The sequence below is a fragment of the Drosophila hydei genome, unplaced genomic scaffold (assembly GCF_003285905.1).
Source record: "Drosophila hydei strain 15085-1641.00,03,60 unplaced genomic scaffold, DhydRS2 tig00008130-arrow-arrow-pilon, whole genome shotgun sequence".
Lineage (NCBI taxonomy): Eukaryota > Metazoa > Arthropoda > Insecta > Diptera > Drosophilidae > Drosophila > Drosophila hydei.
The window spans coordinates 2,189,624-2,216,488 of NW_022045839.1; the positions used below are offsets into that span (position 1 = coordinate 2,189,624).

The following is a 26,865-nucleotide window of genomic DNA, read 5'->3' on the forward strand; positions in this document are numbered from 1 at the left end:
GGAATCTTATGTTTTAAGCTAGTTTCTTAAAAGTATTTCAAGTAAACGAGTTCATAGATCTTTGATGCTGAAACAACAAACTCTTAACCAAGGCAACTAAATTTGATCAATACTAACAAAGTTAACTGTAAATTCCTATGTTTGTCAAGCATTTTCAGACACATTCACATACAATAAAGCAGTTTAGTTCAACACGTGTATATAGGCCTATATACAGACTATATATTATCTCTTATGGCTATACTACAGTAATAAAGCAACACCTAATTATAGAAGCAATCCATTGAACGTCCACTTGATGGGGGAATGGAACCAAGGCATTTGCTAATGCGAAATCAGCTCGGGTTTAACTATTTGGATGCAAGCTCGTCCTTGATTGTGCGCTGTTCAGTAAGTCCTGGTGCCGGTGGTGCATTCATTAGGTAAATGTGTTCCACATTGGAGTGACGCTGTTTCCTTAAAACTGTGCAAGGATAAGTGCGCTGAGGAGGAGGCACTTCACGGCTGTGGACCAGCTGAGGGCTGGCGCCGCGCTGGCGCTAGCCGGCGTCGAGTTTGGCTGTGGGCTGGCTGGCGTTGGTCCCAGCTTAACGGTGATGGCGCGCCGCACACCCGAGGGCTGCACCTCGCAGTGGAAGATGTGACCCGTTGCATTGGCCAACGGCACATCGAGCACGAATTGGCTGTCCAGCTTATAGATGTCGATCACCGGCTGGACGCCGTTCATGACCAGCGTCTCGTCGCGATACCAGAGAATAACATGGTGTTTGGCTGAAATGGAACGGAATGGCATGGAATGGAACACGAGTGTTTGATAGGCGGCATGCAACTTACCGTCATAGTTCTTGACCGGACAGTCGATCTTCACATTGCTCGCATTCGCATCCACATGGACAACCGCCGTCTTCTGGTTGAAGTAGGGCACCACTGGCGCAGCTGTGGACTTGGCCAAGTTGCCAGGTGCGCGCGCTGGGTCATCTTCGTCGTAGTCGTTCTCATAATCGCTGCTCGTCTCGCCGCCGTGTGCTGCGTATTAGTAGAGATACATAAACATGGATTAGTAAATGTGCTTGGGCTGGGCGCGGCAAGGTCAACACACCTGGACGTTGCGTAATTAAGGCCCAATTATGCATTGAAAACCACTCGACACAGCGGCCCCCAAAAACTCTTTCAGATTTTCAAGCTTATCCGCCAAATTGACTAGGCCCTAGCTTAGATTCCCTAGCTCCTAGCTACTCAACTACCCAACCCGACGACAACAACATAAAACCATTAGGAAAAGGGCGCAGCTCGGCGTGTCAACGCCCATTTGGCTGACTGCTAGAACAGCAGAGCACATAGTCCCCATAGTTGCCGAGTCTCTTTCCTCACATGCCATGCCCAGCCAGGCCATGCCCAGCCAGGCCATGCCCAGCCGTGCCACGCCACGCCACGCCATGTTAGCACTTCGAGGTCGTTATATGTTTCAGCGGGAATTGTCTGTCAGTCAGACATTTTTCGGGATTTGAGACACGGGTATGCTCCGCATATTGATTTATGTCAAGGCTCTGGCAATATGGTCGTATCGCTTGCGTCATTTGCACTTTTAGTCCATCGTTGAGGGGTCTCTTCGCCGATTTGCTTATCCTGTTTATCGAGCATATCGAACGAACGCTTAGCGAAATTGGGTCAGCTCAAGAGCTTTGCGCGTAGTTCGAGCAATTTATGGGAAACTGCAGTTATGTGAGTAGTTAAATAGTTAAGATGCTACTCAGTAATTGCAGCAATTAAGCAGCTAAAATATCTACATAAGCTTTAACAGTTATAAACACAGAATTCCATTAATATTTCAACAAGTTGCAAACCTGTTTAAAGCCAAATGCCAACTATAAGCAACATCAACTCAACAATTACACAATTGTTGGCATTGTATGATTTAATATAAACATTTTGTGGCATTTGCTAATAGTTATAGTAATTGGATTTGACCAGTCGACTTTTCCATTCTATAAGATTCTTTACGACATAAAATAATCCCAATTGCTTGAACTGCAACAGCAAACATTTTGAATGGGCTTTCAGATTGTTATTGTGCTTAGATTGTAGACAGGCGTGGCTGACCTAAGGCATTCCTCTGTCGATACCCTTGAAACAGCATCAACAGCTGAGTCGATTTGGTACTTGTTGCTTAGCTGTTTGTCTCTGTATGCAAGACTTAAAAGAGCTAAATACTTGAAAGATGTTTTCCTTCATCAATTTCATATTGATTTTCATGATGCTTGGTATTTGGCATATTTGAAGAAAAGTCATGCAATTTGCTATATAAACAAAGCTAAACTATACAAAGATATTTAGTACTTGACATTTTAAAGAGATATTTCAATAAAATTCATCTTTTGTGCATCTTCCGTTGTCCTAGGCAAGTTTTGCTGAGTGCCGCATATTTTGTAGTCAGGCATACCCAAGGTGAGCTTGCAACTTGCATGCAAATTGAACTAGTTCCCACACTCAATAATCCCGTTATAGCAAGGATCAAGTTCAACGAACAGATGTAAAGATGCAGCAGCATTAGCCCACATCTAGAAACTCTATTAGAGGCGCAACTGTCAATTGTATTACATTATTAATAATTAAACAATGTTCGTCCACACATTCATGAGTGGTGCGCACTCGTTTCCCCGTATTCATTTAAGCGCTTTATTATTCAAAGTCACTTTAATCATGCTGATATTTTTATCCGATGTGCTCAGTGCCCCCTTTTCCATTCCATGGCTGACCACTAATTTGTCCATTTGTGGTTAGCCACACAGCTGCGTACAGCTCATCAGCACCACCGAGTCGAGTCGGTGGTGCCATCCGCACCCACCGAATTTCATCAATTTGTCATCGTTTGGCCAGCCAAAACGCGTTTCTCATAGATGATTCGCTCGGCTTGCAAGGAAATTCTCTAATGCTAAATATGTGCCTAGACGTGACTACGTTGTCGATAAGTCATATTCCCCTTTGGATTGATTCCCCATAAGTAATTGTGAATATGTAACCAGAAGTGAATTGAAATGAATGAGTTGATGTTTTTATTCATTAATATGCTAATAGCTTAGGGCTTGTAAACTCGCAGAACTATTCAATTATTATTATTATATGATTGCGACAACAATAAAATAACTATATAACTATATGTATATATATATGCATATATATATATATAAATATATATATATTTTCCAAGTATTGCAAAAACTAATAAAACTTCAAAAGCAAAGAGAGAATTCTGCTTATTCAACAATTCTCTTTCTCTTAAAATTCTTTAAACTCGAAACTATTTCGCAAGCTCATCTTTTATATGCTCGGATTTTATGGATTTTCTCCAAGCTTTGCATTTGAAACTAAACTCGAAATGTTCTTGGAATATTTGGTATGCCTTAAGCTTCGTTTCATAGTAAATAAATTTTAAGAATTCTAAAAATATTAGAAACAAATATAAAATAGTAATTGGCTGCTTTCAAAATAAAATAGAATTGTAGAAAAAATATTGAAATTAAAATTGAGACAAAAAATCTAGAAATAAAACATATTTTTATTGTTTTTTTTCGTTTTACTTATTTAATAAAATATTTTAAAATTAGAATTTAATGTGCAAAAAATGAATACGTCTAACTATAGAGCAGCTGAGTACTAATCCAGCTGGACAACTGGCTGACTTTATATCTAAAACTGTAAAAGATAGAATGTCTTAGTTGATAATTATGCCATATTTATTGAGCTATATGGCAGGTGAAATAGAGGAGCTTAGCTTTGACAGTGCCTTAAAGATAAACGTACAAGTTGGTATATATATAATAAGCTCCGATTAGCTATGCTCCAAGTGGGCGTGTCATCACCAAATGATACACAGATGTATATTCATAAAGCAATTCTCTAGCTTCATCAGATGTAATCTGCCTTGTGAAAGCGCATAATAATTGCTAATCAAATCAAGTTTAGTTTAGTTTAGTTAAATCCTTGTTAAAATTTCAAAGCATATGCTAAGAGTTCGAAGCAGGTTAAATAGTTGCAAAGTAATCAGCGTATGCAAATTATTTCGCCTAATATATTAGTTAGCGAGTTGCCTGGGGGCAGGGAGGGCAATGCACTTGGGACGGGATGGGTTGGGTTGGGTTGGGACTAATCCATCGATTTCTTGAGCGTTGCCTCGTCGTGCATTTTCACATTTTCACAGTTTGCACTTTGTGTTATGCATCCAGTTGTGCTAAACTGCAGGCACTTTGCTTAATCACGCTATAATCTATGTGCTTATACAACTTGAAGGACTGTTTAGCCAGCAAAATATTATAGTCTACAGACAGAGTGAATGCCATATGGAAACAATGACTCGAGCTGGGCAACCTTGGAATGTGTATTGTATGCTCATAATATCTATTCTTTTAATAGTCCATGCAGTAAAAAGAAAAACTATGAAAATATTGCTTATATACACAGTATGCTTCAATTGGCCGATCTGTCAACATGACGTATGATTGATAAACTTAGAATGCTTTAGCCTGAATGCTGTTGGCATCTCTCGATTGGCCAGAGACATAGCTAATGGATCACAAATCTTCAAATTTCATACAAGCAGATGCCATAGATTACCACAAATTGCAAAAGTATATATGAGTCGATATGAATGCCAAGTGTGCTATAAATAATTGTTTGTGCGTAAGTGAGTGGACTGAATGCAAATACCGAAATGCCGATACATTGAGCAGATGCGGGTTTGAACCGCAGGACTTGTACCTGACATCCACAGAGATCCGATGGTAAGTGCCAGCAGCATGAGATGCGTCTGTCGCCTCATATTGTTGTAGCTAGTATTATGTAGATGTCCTTATCACTTTTCTATACGAAATATTTCTGATTTTTTCTTAATTTTATTTGCTTTTATTTGCGATAACGAGAACCCGAGAAACCCGTTCACACTGAGCGACACTGAGAAACTGAACTTTTGCGTGGGTTGCTTTGGTTGTTTGGCCGCTTCACTCGTGGCGTCGCGCCGCTTCGCGTCGCTTCTCGCAGAGCACAAGAAGAGCACACCACGAATCGTGTAGGACGACTGCAGCATAAGAAAAAAGGAAATAAAAACGAAAACTATGCGAATGCGAATGCGAACGCGAATGATGATGGGCGATGACTCACAGCTCTGGCGAACTTGCTGCCCAATTGGAAATTGGGTAGGAGCCCAGCGAGGATACAAGGTATATTGACATGTCTCCCCACTGGAGTTTCACATTTGGTATGCATCGCATGCCCATGCGCGAATGCGACCACAAAATGAAACTTCACAAAATAACAGCCAGCCAGCCCATGGCCTAAATGTCGTAAAGCTGTTGACTTATCGAGGGTGTTCACATCACTATACACTATGTGTAAACATATACCTATGTATGTATGTGTGTGTGTGCAGCAACGTTACGATGCCTAGGTCAGTGCAATATAGAATACACTGTAAAGGAAGAAGGCATAAGGCTTGAAGTTGAGTAATTTATAGCTCATTTGGGAATGGAAAGTTCGAAATTTTGAAAGATTCGAAAGTTAAGCTAAATGTATATTAAGAAAATTTGATATATTATATAAAAATATATAGAAATGCCATGTTCTTCAGGCTCGAATGTATGTTAAAGAATTGACTTTTAATTATGCTATAAATAAGATTTTAACTTTAAAAAAATACCACAAAAGTTCAAAACAAAAAATATAGGTATTTATAATATGTATATATAATATATATGTATATACTCTATGATTTGACACAAGCTAATTTATTAAAAAAAAAAAACGTTTATATCATTTTTTTTATTATATGTTATATATTAGTATTCCTTGTTTATTTTGTGTTTAAAACTTTTCTTTTTAGTTTTGCTTAATATTTTAGTATACTTATGTATAAATGTATTTCAATTTTTTATTTATTTTTTATTGTTATTATATTTTGTATTATTATTAACTATTTTTTTTTTAAATATTTATTTTTTATTTATTTTATTACTTTTATTTTTTATGATAATTTATTTTTTAGTTATTATTTATTTTATTACTATTTTAATTTTTTATTATCTTTTTTTATTGTGATTATTATTATTATTATTTCTTAAATTTAATCTTATTATTTTGTTTTCTTAAAATATATATTTATCATGATTTTATTTGTATCCTTTTTTCCCAGTGCATGTTTACATGTGTGGAGTGAGTATATTGCTCAGTAGAAGATTGAAATTCTTTCGCACATTTGCTGACACTTCCAATTCCAAACAATTACTTCAGTTGCTTTTGCTGAAACTGTGGGTCCTGTTTCATCCATCATGAACTGCTCTTTTGCACAAACACCAGCAAAACAACCCCCGACACACACTCCCACACACTAACCATGCTTGTTCGACTGTACATGCGTGTGCGTGTGTCTGTGTGAGTGTGACTCGCGTTGCCAACTGTGTTGAGAATAGTTTCTAACGCTCTCTTTGCTGTGCTCTCTTAACCGGCGGCTGCGGAGTCTGCGCAGCGACCGAGATAAGAGGCTGCTAGATACTATAAAGATCTTTTCTGTTGCTTAATGCAGACATTGCACAGCTTTTAACCAACACACAGATAAAAAGATACCCATACATATATGTGAATTGTCGCTGTTGTTTATTTGATTAATTTGTTTTCAAAGTTGTAAAGAAATTCTGAGAAAATTTGGTGAATGACGCCGCCGCTGCCGCCGCTGTTGCCGCTGTTGCCGCCTCAGCCTACCAACAACAATGTGTGCGTTGTCTACGTGTAAATATAAATATTTGATTAATATCCTCGCATTGCTTTGCTTTGCTTTGCTTAGCTTAGCTGCAGGCGCGAACATGTGCAGTTGAAGAGGAGAAAAATCTCAGATGCTGCTGACTGCTGACTGCTGCCCCCAAATCTGGAAATTTTGCGGATGTTTACAAAACTTGGCAACCAAGCAGCCCAACAGTCCCCAACATAAGACAACACAAACAACAAGATGAATGTCCACACACACACACACGCACACACACCCAGAGATATAGAGATGCATAATGCATCCGCGAGATACTCTCGCACAATACGCACTTTGTTTTATGGTCGTAGATTAATTTTAATTGTTTGTTTGCCTCGCTTCAACTCGACAAGATATCAGCAAATGTTGCATTGCATGTTACATGTGTCTTAAACTCTCATTGCAGACACTGTCTGCCAGCGAGCATCATATCTGCATCTGTATGCGCTGCTCCCCCAGTCAGCCTCCGCTCTGCGTGCTGCTGGAGCTGGAGTAAATCACAGCCGTTTGCCAATCGTTGCGCTTCCCATACACAGCGTTGCTGGGAACGATGCAATTTCATTAAGCAAACTGCAACTGCAACTGCAACTTTAGACTGCAGACTGCAGCAGCCGACGCGAAATGTATCTCAACTGCGGCTGGCTACTCGCCTCTTCTCAGAAGCTGCATGTAGAACATATTTAAATGGAAAACACCAGAAAATTGCTCGCTACGAAAATTTGCAATGCCCAATAAATACGAAAGTATTTAGCGCAGGAATGCCTTAAGAAGATAAACATGATATAATTACATTTCCTTCTCCATGCCTTTTTGCCAGCAGAATACCAAATTAATTGCCAACCGATTGCCTTTCAGCTAACCCACATATAGTATATGCATGCATTCATGCATATGTTAACATATTTGTATAAATATGTCAGTAGCTGCTTTCACATATGTAATCTGAGAAGCTTAATGTGAAGAAGCAGATAGAAGAGTGAAGGGGGAAGATGGAAGATGGAGGATGGAGGATGGAAGATCGAAGAAGGATGATTGAAGATGGAAGATGAAAGATAGAAGATAGAAGATAGAAGATAGAAGATAGAAGATGGAAGATGAAAGATGAAAGATGGAAGATGGAATTCTAATATTTTCCTATTCTCCTTGTTCCTTTTGTCTATATAAAAACTTACTTAAAGCTAGTATACTCACTTCACTTCCTGAAAGGGTATGGAAAAGTACAATTTTCCAATTCAGTTCAGAGTACAAAAGCTCTCAACAGTAAAGTCATTTGCCAATCAGGAAACTCAGTTTGAAACACTTGTAAATTAAATCGACTCAAGTTTTGTATTATGAATCGTTTCCATATATTATAGATTTATATAATCTGATTATTTTATGTGTTTTGCCTGGCATTTCCGCAATTGAACAAACCAGCAGCTAATATATGCCAAATCAACTGCCTGCTTCGCTTGCAAAATAATCATCTGTAGGTAAATAATTTTTAATGAGCTAAACGATTAACGACGCATCGAATGAATAATTTATGGATTAAAAAGCACGTCAATCACACGCTCTGATTGAAAACATGCCAGAAAACTTACAAGAAAAATAATGCGCATGGTTCACTAGTTCAGAGAACACTTGGAAAAACTTTAAAAACAATTTTCCAATTTGAATTATAAAAACATTTTAAAAAGATTTTGAAAATTTTTAAAAATTTTAAACTAAAATTCGGGTTTTCTATGCCTTGAAGTAAGAGCTAAGTTTAGATCTCTAGCTACTTGAAATTATAAATATTTCTGCAAAAATCTCATCTAAAAACTGCTTTATACATCATCATAAGCTTCACAAATTCAAAATTCGCAATGCTATTTTCCAAAAATAGAAATAATTTGAATTTTTATATATAAAAATTCCCATTACATTTCGATAAGGAGGTTTAAAAGTGCATTTACAGTTATTCATTTTATATATAAATATATTTATGTATATTGTGTATACAATATTATATATTTTCTATTAAATATATTTTTAGTGTCCTTTACAAAGTCATTCCATTTTATTAAGTAGTAAAACGCTTTAAGAGCAAAGGAATGGAGGCAACGCGCGCTTCTCTCTTCTCTTTATACACAGTTGCGGCTCTCTTTAGCCATACTCTCTGGCAGTCACTGCTGTCGCTGTCTCTCCGCCTCTGCAACCGCCGTCAACGCTGGGCCAGCAACTATGCGGCGAACATCATTCGTTTTAGTGCTCTTGCGGCGAACAGTGCAGTGAGCCGAAGGCCGAAATCTGTCATAGAAAGCCGACAGCATAAAGCCGAAACCGTCCGAACGAATTGGAAATTTCATTTCATAAATTCGCGCCTCGCAGACAATCCGACAGAGACGCGTTCGTGCAGTCAACTTTTGTGCGTAGACGCGGATCGGAACGTTATCGACTGGAATTGTTCCCCTGGATTAATTGTGAACAGAAAGTTTGTGGCGTGAAGTGTGAACGAAGCTAGAAATCAAAATACTAAAATAACAAGAAAGCATAAATAAATAAGAAAATAAAAAAAATTACAAAGCAAAATAATTGGGCTCTCTTGTGGAAAAGTGCTGAATATGTAGGCTGAAAACTGGGACATTGAACGCAACGAATTCGACTTCAATAATTAATTACTCGGCAATAATTTGGTATTTTGTGGGAAATCACAAGAATAATAAACAAGCACAGACGAAGACGTGTGACACAGTTTCAGAACTTTTTGGACGACGCTGCCAGAATATATTCCCCAATTACTATTATCATATTACTTTCGAGTGTCGAGCAGTTAACAGAGACTACAAAATGGTGTCGAGAACAGTCCGAAAGAATCAACTTCTACTGCTCGCAGTGCTATTGATCGCCAGATCTGCCCTGGGTAAGTTTTTGGTAAAGCAAACTATATATATATATGTATATATATGTATATATAATCCAAGTTTTAGTGCAACGGAAATCTGTTGCAATTGCAAGCACAATCTAATCTCTGTGCGGAGAGACCCTTTGAACTGACTCGTTCGACAGACATCAGATTCAAATAAATACAAATGATTGTGTGTTGTGTGTGTGTCTATGGAATTTATTGAACAATTTTTGACCTATATAAAAAGTATTCTATAAGTCAAATGCTCTGAACTTTGAACAGTATTAAAAGATTGACGAATTCTTAGGGCAACTATTTGCTGTGATTCACACTCAGCTCGGAGGATTAAAGGTCGCTACTTGGTAGAGATTTATATAGATCCTGGGAATTAGAAAATTCTATTTATATATTTCGATCACATACTTTTGAGGTGATCAAATTCTGGGAAAGAACTTGTGAGCGCGTCTGTTAAATTTTTGGCTAAAAAGTGATTCACTCTAGGGAATGCCTCACAGATTTCCTAATAAACTTAATCATTTATGTTGACATTTGGATGAAAGCGAAACGAGTTTTCAGCTATTGCTCAATCATAATGAATAGATAAATATTACCTGTTTTTGCGCGCTGAATGCAAACTGTAAAATCTATAATTTATAGGCGAAAGCTGTCACATTAATGCAGTTATTTATCACGATCAGCCAGCACTCCCTCGATCATGTGATATATGTATGCAGGCACTCATTCAATCGGAAGTGAGTTTGCCAATCTGCTCGACGGGGTGTATGTGTGTGTGTGTGTGTGTGCCATTCATTCGCATATCGGTTACGCTGTTAATTATTCCATAGATGCCTAATAGGCGACAACAAAACAACAACAAATGCAAAATCAACAACAGGAAGCACAATGAATGAGGATGTTAGCAACAGTAACCAGGTAAACAGGGTAGGGCATACAATGCTATATACCGCAGCTCCTTGTTTCGATTTTGGTTAGGGAAGCGTGTCGCAGCAGCGTGAGAATGTGTATTTGCTGAGCAGAGATGCTATGACCCACTGGCTGTAGCCCCTAGGCGGCACTAACTCCTCTGCAAGCTCTGTTAACCCCTTTGGCCATAAACAATGCGATTGCTATCAGTTTGATTGGCTTGCCGAGGGTGCCGGGTTGCCGGGAACCTCTAAGGCTGCCTACCAAAAGGCCATCGATATGGACGCATTAATATTGGGCTCAAATTCCTCTACCTTGACACGGGTAAATGAGCTAAATGCTCATCAGTCTGGCGCTGTTTGCTCCGGCCGTGTCTTGTCTACCTTTCTTATTTGCTCTTTTTCTCGGGCATTGAGTTTCACGACTGCGAATCTGAGAATGGGTCGACTGTGCTCCTGCCGCCAGTCACGACAAGGGGCTCGGTTTGTCTTTTGCATAATTCTTCTGCCATTTGCATACATATTTATTTTGGAATCTCTGACTCACGCCAGATACAGGCAACGTCTGTATGGCTCCTCTACAGATGCAAGAGATACGAATGCAGATACGAGTTTTATGTATGCCGCTCGATTCATTCGCATTGCTCATGCGCTGCCGCAGATGGGGGCACTGTGGCATGGGTAGCGGCGGGGACAAAGCGAGTTAAACAAACTCGTAACCAATTCTCGACAATTAAAGAATCAATTTACTGAACTGAGCTGGCGAATTGGCGGCTCATGCTGCCACTGTTGCATGCCCCCGCTGCTGCTGCGGCTGCTGCTGCGGCTGCGGGTGCGGATCGGTTTGAGATAGAGGCAGGGTTCAGCTTGAGTCGCTGTGTGTGCACTCAACTGGGGCAACAGCAGTCTGAGGCGGGTATTATTATTATTTGAGCATGTGTGTGCTTGTGGCATGCTACATTCAATGAGTGCTCCTTAGTATATAAGCACTCATGCTCTTATATACTCTCTCAGCCTTATAGCTATATAAATTGTGCCACATTAAAACATAAGAATTAATCGTTTCGATCGCAATGATGACGATGATGCTCAAGCTGATGATGATGATTCAGCTGCAACAGCAGCTACACAGCAAAAGAGTTTAACTTTGTTTAGAGAGTTACTTCGTGTTCCATTGTATTCTAATAGAATCCATTTTTGATTGATCTTCGCTGAGCTTTCGATTTTCATTAATGCGCCTTAATTGAATCAACAAACATTTATGAATCGTTCAAAGTTCCTTAGACCAGCATTTTATAAGCAACTTTTGTGGTATTGTCGAGAATATTTTTATAATTTTTTAAAATATATAAATATTAATAAATATCGTATTTAAGCAAAATGCAACAGAGTATGGGCTTAGCTGAGCAACGGCTTGGCTTAGGCTATGCTTGTGGCTCAAATGGCTTTGACTCAAGTCGCAATTTGCTAGAAATTGTTTATTATAATATTTACATTGTATATTTATTACATAATTTTTTTTAATATATAGGTTTACTGAAAGATTTTTGCACATATTGTTGAAGCCAATTTCCATCCGATATATAACAAAATTTTGTTTTGCAAACTTCATGCATCAAATTTTAATGCAATCAAGCATATTTTTTTTAAATTGATTTTATTTATAAAAATAGAAACAGAATTCCACATTCAATCAGAATTTCAATAAATAATCAATTAGCTAATGCTGCACAAAAATTTATTTTTATTTTGAATTTTTTTTGTTCAATTTTCAATTAAATTTTTCAAAAATTTCGTTTGACATGCAAAATAAGTTTTGTTGTTGTTGCTTAGAAATCAGTTTTGAGCTGAAGTAAAATATGATTTGAGCTGTATTGGAATGCGATATCGAGGCTTATTGATGGCTGTGGGGATATCGCGCCATTAGGGGGTTCCAGCACACATGAAAGGGAATGGCCGAGGCGAGGCAATAAATAATACAAGAGCCGCAATGAAATGAAAGAAAAAGAAGAAGAAGAAGTAGAATTGCTGTTGCCTTTTGCGCTAAATAGTTGGCGGTGCTGGAAAAGGAGTGCCGCATATTAATTACATGTCGCAGCCGCAGCCGCAGCCACTTGAATGGAACACGAGCCCTAGGCCAAGCCAAGCCCTGCCCGGCAGCGCCCCCCAAATTGGATAGAAGCGCGCTTTAGTATGCGCTGGGCGTACGTCTTCAACTCGGAGCTGGACTTGGACTGTGCTAGCTTCTGTCCATGCGAGCGTCTATTGTTGACCTATAGGATTTCAGTGTATACACGATGTATACACTTATATATATATACATATATATACGTTCATGTATATATAGACATCGTTTTTTTTTTGGCTATGTGCCCGCATCTAAGCACTTGGCGCAGCGACTCATAAGTGCCAACACGTGCACTTTGGGCAACGGGAAACGCTGTCCATGTTCCCCCTTGGCAGCGTGTGTGCCAGAAATTTTGAAAGGCGCTGCCTGGCGCTGGCTGTTAATAACTCTGGCGAGGCACGCACAATGTAACTGGGCGGCCCAGTGAGTGAAATCGATGTACTTCGTCTATATTTGGCTGCAACTGTTGCTGGGCCGCAATCTAAGTGCACACAGATTCGAATCGTACTTTCATTTCTATTGCTTTGCCCACTTGATCGGCTTCAATTGCATATCGATTATGGGACAACACGCTCGAGTCGATGGCTAAGTACATTGATTTGCATTTTCGAGTCGAACAGCTTTCGGTAATTGCCAGAAAATGCGCTCGGCACACATCTGTCGATTCAATCCCCTTGACTGGGCGCAGGACACGCGGCCTTTCAACTCTAATTGCAAATTGTGAATGCGAATTTCGAATGCGACTGCATCTGTGTGGGTTATTTGTCAATGGGTGTTTGTTCTGTGAATTTGCTGCACATCTGCCTCGACCTGAGCCCCAGCAGTGCGTAGGTAGAGCTGGTTGGCTGGCTGTCTGGCTGGCTGCCTGCCTGTCGGTCCCTCGGGCCGTAACCTGATCGCTTTCAAAGAACCAGAATGCCATTATCATTATCCGCTTCGCTTCATGTCTCTATCTGCCACCATCCAACCGCCACACAAACAGCATAATTTTCGGCTCGTATAACGCACTCGTCAGTTGGCCAACCTGGACCCGAACATGGGACCAGCAGGGTCAGTCACGTAGGGGCTGGCGGCTTGAAAACCAGAAACAACAACAGTCACAGACAGACAAACAGCCAGCCAGACAGGCAGGAGATCAAAGATCAGAGCTGCAGAGCGCTTTTAGGCCTCGGCCACAAATGAGGCACTCGCGCGGCTTATCAGGTAGTAAAAATGCTGCACTTGGATGATTCCAGTGACTGGCAGAATCCAGTGAAGGCAAAGACTTTGCCCGCCAGGGCCATGGCCATGGCTACCCAGTGGTCAGCGGCATTCGGGTCAACTCTAGGGGTTATTAGCCCAACATTTTTCAAGAATCATTCTGCCTATGATAAATGGTTTTTGGCCTAATTCTGAGTACCAATTAAAGCCCGGAAAAAACATAAATAGAAACAAAACAACAGCAAAACAAGATCAGCGCACAATTGTTATCTTAAGCATTGAAAGCATGAACAGCAAAATATAATATTCATTCCCTAAGGTACAGATTTCCTGTACCATATGCAGCATTCAAAGAGGTTTATTTTTTTTTATTTGAAAATAAAAATAAATTTAAGATAACATAATTGCAACAAAACTATGTTTCTATTATTTTATACATATTATTTGTTTTACATATAGATTTTAAAAATAATTTTCAAAATTTTTAAAAAAATTTAACATAATATAATTAATCAATATCAATTTTTTAGCAAAATAAATTTTAATTTTTTTTTTTGGCATTTTTTTACTATAATTTAGACATTTCTACATATGTTTTAAAAAATGTTGTGCCTAGTTTTAAATATTTTACTAAAGGAAAATTAAATATAGAATAATATAAAACTAAAAAATTTTCTTTTCTAATATCTCCTACATATAAAATTGTTCTGAAAAATAATTTTTAATTTAAAATGTTATTTTTTTTGTATTTTTTATACTTTTTTTAAATGTCTCATTTGTTTAAAAATTTGTTTGATACCAACAAAATATTTTTAATAATTCGTGCTTCATCTTCAAATATTTTTTCGATTATAAATTTGAATTTTATTTTTATTTTGTCTTCTACTTAAACAAAAGATATCCGCCTTAAGTTCGCATAAACTTTTTTGCATAAATAAATAAAATATCCGTGCTTCATTATAATAATAATGGCACATGTTTCCACACTTGACCAAAGCGCAAATGTCTTGAGCAGCGGCTAGGCCTTATGTCTTCGACATATTTCAACTGCAACCATCCATTGTTGTTGCGCCCGTTTCTGGGAAGCGGCAACAATTTCTTATTATTGTTACTTGTGTTAATGGCACAAGTTTACGACAAAGAGAAGTCGATGGGGTCAATGCGTCTGTTCGCTTTATATCATGAAGGAAATTACATCCAAAAAAAAAAGAGTTTCAATTTATTTTAAAATTGAGGGCGGGCGCTGCTGCCCAAACTCAAGCGAGTTCAGTCAACTACATGCTGGCACATGGCTATTGCCATATCCGTATTAAGCTACTAAAACTAGAGTCCCTCGGCACGTAAATACCCTGTAGCATGCATAAATGGGTATACCCTGCAGCATGTGTAAAATGTATACCTATTGCTGCAGTTTTGTTTAGAGTGTTAAGAGTTTAGTCGCAGTTTAAGTTAATTGCAATAAATTTCTAGGGTATTCTACTAGTCGTGCATTTGCGTATCAACTTTATCAGTTGTTTGTTATTGTGCCAGTGTCCGATCTATATGACAACTAACAATTTCAACACGCAACGCTGAGCAGCAGCGGCGGCGACAAAACTGGCTATAATAAAGTGTGTGTGCGAGTGTGTGGGTGTGTGCGTGCGTGTGTGGCAAAGAATAATACAATAAAGAAAATAATAAAAGAAAAAGCAACAACCATAATGCAGCCAGTCACACAGAGAGAAATGGCAGAAGCGAAATACAAATGTAAATTTAAACTTTTTCACAATCGTCAAAATGTTTCCCTCTTCCAATTTTACTCCCGACACTTTGTCTGCCTCGAGGAGCGAGGGTGTGATGTGTCCATGTGTGTGTGTGTGTGTGTGTGTGAGTGTGTGTGTCTGGCCATGCACTGCAGTTGCCAGAGTGAAAATGGACATTGTTGTGAAATGTTATTCGATTTTGTGTCCACTGTCGACACCACCAAAACAAAGTAGCACAAAGTGACGCCGACGGCGAAGTTGACTGCGGCAGCGGCAGCGACGCCAGCAGCAGTGACAGTGGCAGTGGCAGCAGCTACTGTCCGCATAAGCCATGCCGTCAACAAGCGTATGCACACATGTGGGTGCGGCGATCGGCCGACCGACACGGCCCGGCGTTGGGGTTGGGGTCGGGGTTGGGGTTGGGTTTTTGGTGTCGGCTGGCGCAGTGTTTTCTCTTTCCATGCGCTTATTTTAATTTTCCTGTGCGTTTTCGTATGGCCCGTGCACCCGAGTTTCATTTGACCCCATTTCCGTGAAATGTTTTTCCATTCCACTTTGACAAAACACACACACACACACACACGCGTCACGCATGTGCATATATATGCTATGCACGCTATAAAGGAAGCAATGAATATTTGGGAATGTGAAACGCGTGCAAAAATATGCGAATTGGCTTAACTCGACCGTGCGCAGCTGCGCTCGGATCTGCCAACTGTATCTGTGTGTGTGCATCTGCAAATATATGTTTGATTGTGCGTGTGTATCTGTATCCCTACATCTGTATCTGTATGCGAGTAAATGTATCTGTATCTTTATTGCAGCTTCATCTCTGCCTGCATTTGCATCTGCATCTGCATCTGCATCAGCACATATATAATTATACATATATATATATATCTGTATCTGTATCTGTATCTATTTATATATCTGCTTCTGTCTATGTAGCTGAGTATATCTGCAAATGTATTTGTTTATGCATCTGCATCTGAATTTGCATTTATATCTCAACTTGTATGTTTATTTGTATCTTTTTCTGCAGTTCCATTTATATATGCATCTTTATCTTCATATGTATCTGTATCTGAATATCTGAATATCTGCAAATGCATCTGAATTTATATCTCTTAAATGTATCTGCATTTGTATCTGCAAACGTATCTGTATCTGTATATGCATATGTATCTGAATATATGCGTAAACGTATCTATGTTTGAACTTATATCTGATATTGTATCTATATCTGAATATATCTGTATCTGCGTCTGCATCTATATCTATATATCTATCTGCAAATGTATCTGTAGCCGTATCTGAATATATCTACAACTGTATCTGCACCCGCATCTACATTTTTAGCTGAAAGTGTATCTACAAATGTGTCTATATATATCTAGACATATATCTATACCTCTGTCTTTATCCCTATTCCTATCCCTATCTCTATTCTGATCTCTATCTCTATTCTGATCTCTATCTCTATCCCTATCCCTATCCCTATACCTATCTCTATGCCAACCCCTATCCCTATCCCTATCCCTATCCTTATCCTTATCCCTATCCCTATCCTTATCCCTATCCCTATCCCTATCTCTATTCTGATCTCTGTCTCTATTCTGATCTCTATTCCTATCCCTATCCCTATCCGCATTCTTACTCCTATCCCTTTCCATATCCGTTTCCGTATTTGTATATACTCCCATCTTTTTCCTATCTTCATCTATATCCACATACATGTGCATAAGTGCTTAAACAAACAGCATCATCAACACCGCCTGATGAGTGGCCATAATGCATTGGCAAAACAAAAACTTTCCGGTTTGAATTTCAATTTGATTCAAGTGCTCAAATGTTTAGCTAGCAGGAAATGTGGGTCGTAATGAGCCAAGTCCATCTACAGCTGCAAGCAGCACGCAAACAATCAAGTTTTGTTTTTGTTATTGTTTTTCTTTGTTTCTATTTCATGGTTGTTTTTATCGCTCCATTGTTTTTACCAAATAGTAATAATTTTTGTTATTCTGAATATGCGCTGCAGTTCAAATGCGCTCGTAAAACTTCAGCTAATCAGATCGTAAAATGATTTGAAATTCAAGGTTGAGCCACCCACGCTTTTGTGTGGGATGTCGACTGCGTTCTGTGGCCTATTAAAGCAAATCTTTAGTGCTCAGTTCTTTTATGGCGACAAATGGGATTTTTATGAAAGTTTTTCAAATAATAATTAAAATTTCAATAATTTCTAGGCTTCCCATCAACGACGGATGTCCACGACTTAATGCTGAATGATGACTACGATTACGATACCGACGAGCCGAGTGCGCCCAGTCCACAGACGAAGCCAACGGGTGTTGCCAATGCCTACCTGCCGCTAGTCAACCGGACTCTGACCAAGACGGGCATACTGGGCGAAGATGTTGTGCTGAAGTGTGATGAGAACATTACCGAGGGTAGGTTTCCAGGCGAATCGATGGGCCATCGCAGCTAATCGAATTATTCTTTTCAGCGAATGTCATACTCTGGTTCCAGGACTCCAAGATGATTACGAGCGACCGCAGCGTGGTGCTGCCCAACTTTAGTCTGAATCCGAAGAACTTCGACCTGACCATATTGAAGGCTAGTCCGCAAAGCGCTGGCACGTACAGCTGCCAGATCCTGCCCCAGAATGTCTTCGTCAGCACAAAGGTCGTGCTGGGCGATCACTCGCTGGACGTCATCACGCCGGAGAGCTCTCGGTCCGGCCAGAACAGTTTGCAACGGCTCGCGCTCCTGTGGCTGCTGTCCGCGTGCCTGGCTCTGGCGCATCAGCTCAAACATTAGTTAGGTTTAGTATTAAGCAGTGCTTCTTTATAAACAAAAAAAAAAACAAAACGCAAAGTGTCCAAGGATAAGCTGAAATTGTATTTCTGTCTTCTGTCCCCTTCTCTCCTTCTGTCTCCAATAAGCTTAAGTAATTGTTAATCGTGCATTTTGCTGCTCTGTAAAGACAAACGATTTTATTTATTAAAAACCAAAGTATACAGAAATTTAAACTATTTTCATTGCTACTCAAATAAGGAAAGCTATGGAAATACTATTAAAAAATTATATTTTTTAATGTGTTAAATTGAAATTTAAAATTCAAGTCTTAAAAAAGAATTGGCTTAAGAATTCTTGATTAATTTCTAAAATATTCGAAATTAGTGTAGATTCTTTGTCTTTAATTTCTTCGATTTATTTAACATTGACATGCACTAAATTAAATGATTAAATTATTCTTACTTTGTTTCAAGCCAACTCAACTCGAAATTCGTTAATATCAAAAATAAAGCTTCTGGACCGTAGCGAACTACAAGATAAAGAATTGACTGAATTCAAAGGAACTGAATTGAACCAGCTCAAGATCAGTCGCTGAGCATATTGAGCTTAAATGTTATGTTATTTAACTATAAATAAAAATTGCTTAACAAGGATTTTGTCACTAGTCTATACTAAAATTACTCTGTCTGAATTTTTACTAGTGATTTCGAATCTGAACAGTTTTATTAATAATAAATTTTTGCATGTCTTTTGAATATATCTGTTAGCTGCAATGTTCAAATGGAGGTAGGCAGCTGACACCTTAACTCTCAGGTTAGATACAAATCTTATTGGAGTTACACTTTTCAAAATTACTCTTTGATTTCACTGAAGAACTCTTGGCTTGTTTCTAAGTAAATCAGAAGTTGAGTTGCCCACACTTAAAAATATTTTTAACTTAAAAATTTCTTTTAAATCTTGGACCCGATTAATCCAATAAGAGTGCAATGAAGAGTTTTTTGCTTTATTTATTTCGGTATGTATATATATATTCTTAATCGTCGCATTAACTAAATTAAAGGAGAAAACATTACAATATTTGTTTAAGACACTGGCTTTTAAATATGTTCTCATGTTTGTTTAACAGGTCGGCTCTCGAAATAAAGTTTTGCACTTGGCAAAGTTTTGTATGGAACTTTTTGCTTTCAACAATCTTGGCACATTTATTCTTGATTTCTTGTCAATACTAATCTTATGATTTCTTAAATAAAATATAAGTATACAAAATATATATTCTCATATCATTTTCCTTTTTGATTGTATGTGAATATATATACATATACATAAATATATATATATATATATATCATCGAACTGTATGGTCGGCGTTTTGCATGGCAATTTCTCAGGTATTGTAGCGAACAAATTTCAATCGAAGCCCAAATGAATAAGCGACTAACTTCTCCTCCTCACCTGATTATAGATATTCGTAGTTATTACATAAGTACTCATCTCTTAACTATAAATAAGTATCATCCGGGTTTCTTCCTGCTTCCTTGCTTCCTTATATAACAATCCATTTTATCCATATGTATGTATGTGGGTAGGTACACATGTATATTTAAGCTTTGGTCTAGTTATCGTTTAATATTTCAAAAGTTCACAATATTCGAAAAATTATGATTAAATAAAAAGTTTTTCCTATTCCCATGATCATCATCGGCCCACACGTCACTCGGTCCTCACTTGCCCTCATTTTATTTACATTCCCGTAAGCCTTAGTTCAGGCATGTGTGCGTGTATGTGATTCTCAATCTCCTTCTATTTGCTGGATTCTAGAAATCTTCAGTGTTAACTATCCGTACATACAAACAAATAAATATTATATGCTAAGTTTTGGGCGGTTTTCAACCGATCGTCGCAGTAATCCATCTTAACTTTTAATTAAACTAAGCTCCCTTCCGTATCGTCCATATCGTTGCTGTTTATGGTAGTTGGCACAAGTGTTTTTTAGTGAATTATGCCTATGCTTGATTGAATTTAGATTAACATTAACATTGCCCCCTTGCGTGGGGGCCTTTGAGGCGCATTAGCATTTGCATGTATAATTAGAATACTTGGGTATTTTCTTTCTTTCGGTTTCGTGCAATGGCATTTCTTATGGGTAAGCTGCTACTGCCAGTTGCCGGGTTCAAGGCACAGCACAAGCAAAACATGTAACGAGAAACACGTATATACAGTCGCCACGGCCCTGTTCTCTGCATCGTAGTCTCCTTAGAGTCGCAGCATAGCTATACTAACTCCGACTAGCATCACTGCGGGCAGCATTCGCATCGTACACGCCGAGTTGCTCTTGGAGCCAGCTCCAACACCAAAGCCCGCGCGCACCAAGTCATCCGGTGGCACAACTCCGTCGTCGATTTCCGTGGATTCTGCGGAACGAATCAGTTAATGACTGAAATTTATGGCTGAGCATTTGGATTACCCTCTTGATCCTTGATGAGTATGTCGTGGTCGGGCGAGAAGTTGGACCAGCCCTCGGTATTCTTTGTCTTGATGCGCGCATGCCACAGACCAGGCGTCAGTTCCATTTGATGTGTGATCTTCCAGATGCCCTTGTCCTTGTCGTGTCGCTGTGTGTGTATGATGGATACCGTGCTCCACGTATACGACTGCAAGTGAAGGTAATTAATAGGAGTCTTTGGCTCAGGCTAAAATTTCCTGGAATTCCTTCAGGCTCTTGTGGAATGCATAGAGTTGTTAGACAAATTAGTTATAGAAAGTCAATTTCACATAGTTTCATATGAGACCCAAATGCGTATGCTCCATGAGACTTTGCGAAATTGAAATGTTGTTTCATAAGTCAGCATTGCTTTAAAGAACTTTCCATCTAAGTGAAACCCACCATTGACAGCTTGTAGTCCAGCATGGCCTCGGAGAGAGGCTGGAGACTGCGGACCAGCCAGTGCATTGTGATCTCATTGCCATTGATGGAGCTGTTCTCGAACTGCGGCGTCTCGGGGTGATAGCTCAGCTGGATGCGCACCTCATTGGAGCCAATGGCATTTTCAACGTGGCACAGATACTCGCCCAGATCGCTGGCCTCCACATTCTTGATGATGAGCGTGGTGCGATTGTGCTCCTTGTGCAGCGAGTTCTTGATCGAGTACTTCTCGGACAGGGACAGCGTCTTGCCGTCCTTGATGAAGAAGCTAATGGCAATGGGACTGGCGCGATAGTCACAGTAGAGCTCCGCAGTGTCGCCCTCAATAGTGTTGACGTGATGCCGATGGGTGGACACCTTGGGGCTGTACTGGACATCGATGGTGACCATGCCATGTGGTGGATCCGCGCTGCCATCGTCGCCGAGGCACTGATACACTCCAGCGTTCTCCTCGTCCACATTGTCCAGCACTACGACGCCCTCGGCAGCGTCTTTCTCCGATGTGTGCAGCCGCTGACCCTGCATAGGGAAGGGATTGAGAGAGTTTAGAATGAGGCACAGTTGGAGGATGGTTTCGATGCAATCATCGATCATACATTGAAGGACCATTTGATGTCTGTCTTGGTGTGCAGGAACGTTTGGCAGGTGAGCTTGTGTCGGTCGCCTTGCTTGAACGTCTGCGAGCGATCCGTTGCATCGCGATCGTCGCAGAGGATCGACAGCTTGGCGCCCACACGTAGCGCTGTATGCTGCCTCACGTTCTGCGGCAACACCTCGCAGTAATAGTCGTCCGCATCCTCCTTCGTCACGCCCGTAATGCGCAGCGAGTTGTTCTTCATGACTTCCACACGATTGTTGATCGCACTCTGCCCGGTGGCCAAGAGTGTGGCATTCTTGTACCACAGCGCAATGTTCTTAACTGTGAATCGGAGGCGAATGAGTTATATGGAAGCCAGTTGAAATGATCTACGTACTTGCAAAGTTGCGTGCATCACAATTGATGATCACATCATCACCTGGCCTGGCCTCGATGCTAACATCTGATTGCTCAAAGTAGGGCGGCTCGCTTTGCACCTCTTCCACAATTTCGGCGGGCGGCCCCTCTGAGTTTGTCGACTCGTCCTCGCCATCGTAATCATAATCATCGTCCTGGTAGTCCGAAAGTGGGGCATCCTCTCCGCCAATCGGTGACGCACGACAAATGTCTGAAAGCGAACCAATTGAAAGTGAGCTTTAGATAGAAACCCCAGCGCGTCACCTCACATATGTGAGTCATGTGTTCAAGTTGTTAACTCTCGAGTGTACAACATATTTACATTACTTGTTGACATGGGGTAGCTCTTAATTGGAATTGATAAAACTCACACCCCATTTCACGATACTGAGAAGTCAGCAACAGCAAGCCCAGGTCATATGATCTACAACTTTTAAGGAAATTGACTTGCGAAAAGGGCGAAACAGAGCGGAACCCATTGATGGGCAAACAACGCCTACCTTGACAGGAAATGCCGGCAACAACAAGGCTTGACCCAGGGCAAGCTACAGCTACAGCCAACTGTAGCTACATATCAGCTCAGGCAATACACATTAGTTAATGCCAATTAGTTTTCGTTTATCTAATATAATTAGCCACATGAGTCCTTGCCACACGAATCCTTAGCCTTTCCCATTCTTACTTTTGCCTCATAATCATTCTTGCTTAACTTTAGTCATTAATTTCTTTTAAGCATGTCTCATTCCTGCTGATTAATGCTCTTAGTTTTATTGACTCTATGACGCTGATGACATTTAGCTCTAATCTGGGAGATTATAAATTAGTCACACAGCTGAGTTCGTCTACAGAAATGTAGTTTAAGAGTTGGAGGTGCCGCATTGAATGAATTAAAACGAATTATAAAAATAGTTAAATAAATTAATGATCAAATAAGTTCATTTAGAACCAAGAACCTCATTAAGCATCAACAGTGAACTAAGCTTAAATAGCACCATTTGGTAGACGATGGAGTGGTTGAGTGGCCCTGACCTCACGTCATGGTAATAAGAGCCAAAAGAGTGCAATACACTTGAAGCTGTTAGCTCTTCTAGCCAAGTCAAACTAGCTTCTATTCTCCTGCCTGTTTAAACTCTCTAAATTAGCACCATTTCTCCAAAGACTGAGACTAGTCATAGTGAGTGTAAGGTCGTGTAAGGTATTTAGAGTAGTTAACTATAAAACCATCTATTCTTCAAGCTTCAGTCAGCAGATAGACGTGTCTATTAACATATTCTAAGCCTATTGTAAAGGGGAGTTCAGGTCATAATACTTTTATGCATAATACTTAAATGAATATACAGCCAGCGTGAGGTATTCGATAAACTATATATTTAATACTGAAGAAGCAGCAACAGCCAAGGCAATTGAGTGCTGTCTTTCCGTCCTTCAGTCCGTCCTGCATTCGTTCTTCCGTCAGTTTTTTCGTAGGTCCTTTCGTCTGTCCTTCCGACCGTCCTTTCGTCCGTTCTTTCGTCTGTTCTTTCGTCCGTCCTTTCGTCCGCCCTTTCGTCCGATCTTTCGTCCGTCCTTTCCTCCGTCCTTTCGTCCGTCCTCTCCTCCGTCCTTCCGTATGTCTTTCCATCTGTCCTCCCGTCAGCCTTTCCGTCCGTCCTCCCGTTCTTTCACCCGTCCATCCTTACATCCATCGTCCGTCCGTATTTCAGTCTATCCATCCGTAGTTCAGTCCTTCAGTCTATCCGTGCGACCTTCAGTCCTTTCTTCCGTGCGTCCTTCCTTCCATTCGTCCGTCCTTCCTTTCGCATATCTGATCTATATCTCTAAGACAAGCTTAGGTCACACATAGATCAAATATTTTCTATAACTAATCAGCAACTTCCATGAAGTCGATAGAAGACTTCAGTTGAGTATACAGAAATGAGTAGAAGACCTCACTGCCTTGAGCAAATATCTCACGTTTTATTAGTTGGCTTTTCATTTTCGCTACGAGCCTAATGGCAACTGAGCTGTAAATCAATTATCTGGCTTTTAACTGCTTAGCTTTTAAAGAAAGGGGAAAAGCCAATAGTAATAAAGACAGCTCTAATGTTTAATTGCACAGACATCAAGAGACGAAATTGATTTGCTGGAATCCCAATTGTCTACGATAAAGAAGTTGGCCATAAGAAAAGTTAATATTAGTTTTCAAATTACGTGCACGTTGTTAAAGACGATCGAAATATGCAAATCGAATGACGAATTTATCGCTGCAATTCAGAAATCGCCAAATACCATTTGCATGCCTTATACGGTTATGGCCATGGATATGGCATGTCTATACGAGTCACATCTAACGGCAATTCCAATCTCACGATTCATTGAGCACGGCAATGAGTCATTGTCATAGCGTCATCAACTGACTTCAAACTGAATTTGAATATGGAATATGAATATGCGTCTGGAAGGTAGGGCATTACTCAAGCCAATTCAAGGTACTTCTTCAAGTATTATCAGCGCCCGATATAAAAGTGTTTGCACCTTAAACGGCGAGGCTAGTTATCTTATCCAAAACCCACAAAGATAGACACACAAGCTAAAGCCATTTATGGCAAACCAGAAATCGCTTTTGCCAGCGCGACAATTGGCAGATAAACAGCAAGAGACAGAGAGAGCGGGAGAGAATGAGAGCCTGCGGCCAAGACCTTTAACTGGAATTGCAATTTTAGTCGGCGAAATTTCGTTGCCTGAGTCAAGGCCAAAAGGGTCTCAGCCCAATTGGCACTCCATGCCCAGGCAGTCTATTGGCTCTTGCATAAGTGGGTCACCTCGAGGGGCGACCCTGACGCTTGCCACATGCGTCAGCTGCTGCTGCTGCTGCTGCTGCTCTCTTTAGGCTCTCATTCCCATTGGGCGCATTGTCCTTGGATCGATGTCAGAGCCACACAGTTACACAGCCCCACAGCCACTCAGCAGTCTACCATATGCCGCCCCACGCTGTCAGCTGCAATTCCAATACTCAGCAGGCGACAGGACGTCGCGGCGCCAGCGCCAGCTCCAGCTCCAGCCTGCCCCCTGCTCCTAACCCATGAATGTGGTCCACCCTAGCTCAATGCCGTAATAGCTTTGGCCTTTCGACGATAAGTTTTGCGAGCTCACGCATTGGGACTAGACGCGGTCTGCGTGGCCTGGCGTCAGCAATTGCCATTTGCTGTCTCGATTGCTCTTGAATTCCTTGCACTCGCTGGATGCTCAACTGTGTCAAGGGATGCAATTCGTTATGCCAACATTTGTCAGAGACTCCATTACGCTCTGGGCAAAGATTTGTCAAGCACTGGGAGTCTATCTTATCAGGCCCAAGTATCTTTTATGACCTTGTAAATATAATTGTCTAAGCTTTTTAGTGCTTAGTGCGTGCGTTGCGTCTCGCATTGTTTTTCCCTTGGCTGCTTCAGCAACTCGAGCATTTGAGCCACATTTGGCTTATTTACGGCTTTCATTATGATAAACATGTTTTGCCTCAGATATTATCTCATGCTCATGCTCATGCTCATCACCTGTTTGTGACTACAAAAACATAGCCATAAATATTTGATGCATAAGACATAAATTCTCAAATCTCACAGATGCGAATAGCTCAGATGCGATTAGCTGTACTATATGGAACGGCGTCTGCTAGAAAGTGGCAAATCAGTAAGGTCAGTCGCATTGGACAGATAACAGGAACGACATTCAATTCATTCAATTTAGTTCAAGATGATTCGCGCGAAGCACGTATAAAATGCGAGTTGCGTGTTAATCATTATCGTCGTGGATGATGACGATGTGAGCGCCGCTGCACCACTGCACCACACTGCAATCGATATGGTATTTCGTGTCCTACATATGCTGGTCATATATATATACATTTATATGTATACCATTCGGCTATGGGGTCAGATCGTAAACAAATAAAACGCCACGTCTGTTGTCTCAATGAAATATGCTTATAAATAAATATGAACTGTTGCGCTGGCTGTTGCCAATTCCAACTACAAATTTGGATCTGTCGGCTAAACTGAACGCAGATCGCAATATAGAGACAACGACTGGGGTCATAAAATGCCGCGGGCCACGGGCGGGTTAATCGCGGCTAGCAATGGGCGCGTGTCCAGCGCATGTCAAACTAAGCACCGAAAACTTTGATGAATATTGTACTTCATATATATATAATAGAGAGGCAGCTTAGGGCTTATATCTGAAGTACAGTTAGATCTATGAATTGTGCTTATTGGAGCGTGGTAAACACTCGAAAAATATTTATTTGCTTTCAACAATTTACTGATTGCTGAACCGTGAAGTCGCTTTCGATACGTATCGAATAAGTTGAGCAATTTTCGTGCTCGTGTCACGCGCCCTGCCCTAGGCTGCATATGCCTCAGTGCCAAAGGGCTGTTCGGATTGGTCAGGCATACATTGAATTCCGTCTATTTGTCCCGAACATAATGCGATCCACGAATTTGCCATAAACGTCTCTAATTAAGCAAAACAAAA

At 40.2% G+C, this 26,865-nt stretch overlaps 3 protein-coding genes across 3 annotated transcripts; 1 reads left to right on the top strand and 2 right to left on the bottom strand.

The window, feature by feature from the left end:
• Position 1: 1 nt before the first annotated feature.
• On the bottom strand, positions 2-4,968 carry LOC111595262. Its single transcript, XM_023308908.2, has 3 exons — positions 4,756-4,968; positions 835-1,026; positions 2-771 (listed from the first exon to the last, which is right to left on the bottom strand). The coding sequence occupies exons 1-3, from the start codon at positions 4,814-4,816 to the stop codon at positions 458-460; spliced, it is 567 nt and encodes a 188-aa protein (XP_023164676.1). The 5' UTR covers positions 4,817-4,968; the 3' UTR covers positions 2-457.
• Positions 4,969-8,909: 3,941 nt separating this feature from the next.
• LOC111595251 lies at positions 8,910-18,509 on the top strand. Its single transcript, XM_023308896.2, has 3 exons — positions 8,910-9,671; positions 17,890-18,093; positions 18,150-18,509. The coding sequence occupies exons 1-3, from the start codon at positions 9,599-9,601 to the stop codon at positions 18,461-18,463; spliced, it is 591 nt and encodes a 196-aa protein (XP_023164664.2). The 5' UTR covers positions 8,910-9,598; the 3' UTR covers positions 18,464-18,509.
• Positions 18,510-19,749: 1,240 nt separating this feature from the next.
• On the bottom strand, positions 19,750-23,398 carry LOC115483430 (titin). The gene is made up of 6 exons (XM_030225397.1): positions 23,394-23,398; positions 22,340-22,596; positions 21,962-22,284; positions 21,327-21,884; positions 20,907-21,093; positions 19,750-20,853 (listed from the first exon to the last, which is right to left on the bottom strand). The coding sequence occupies exons 1-6, from the start codon at positions 23,396-23,398 to the stop codon at positions 20,696-20,698; spliced, it is 1,488 nt and encodes a 495-aa protein (XP_030081257.1). The 3' UTR covers positions 19,750-20,695.
• Positions 23,399-26,865: the final 3,467 nt, after the last annotated feature.

Coding starts and splice junctions, on each gene's coding strand:
- LOC111595262 (XM_023308908.2), bottom strand. CDS start 4,816: ATGAGGCGACAGACGCATCTCATGCTGCTGGCACTTACCATCGGATCT. Junction 1,027..4,755: donor CGGATCTCTGTGGATGTCAG/GTACAAGTCCTG, acceptor ACTAATACGCAG/CACACGGCGGCGAGACGAGC. Junction 772..834: donor TCCGGTCAAGAACTATGACG/GTAAGTTGCATG, acceptor GTTCCATTTCAG/CCAAACACCATGTTATTCTC.
- LOC115483430 (XM_030225397.1), bottom strand. Junction 22,285..22,339: donor TGATGCACGCAACTTTGCAA/GTACGTAGATCA, acceptor TCCGATTCACAG/TTAAGAACATTGCGCTGTGG. Junction 21,885..21,961: donor ACATCAAATGGTCCTTCAAT/GTATGATCGATG, acceptor TTCCCTATGCAG/GGTCAGCGGCTGCACACATC.
- LOC111595251 (XM_023308896.2), top strand. CDS start 9,599: ATGGTGTCGAGAACAGTCCGAAAGAATCAACTTCTACTGCTCGCAGTG. Junction 9,672..17,889: donor GATCGCCAGATCTGCCCTGG/GTAAGTTTTTGG, acceptor AATAATTTCTAG/GCTTCCCATCAACGACGGAT. Junction 18,094..18,149: donor TGATGAGAACATTACCGAGG/GTAGGTTTCCAG, acceptor TATTCTTTTCAG/CGAATGTCATACTCTGGTTC.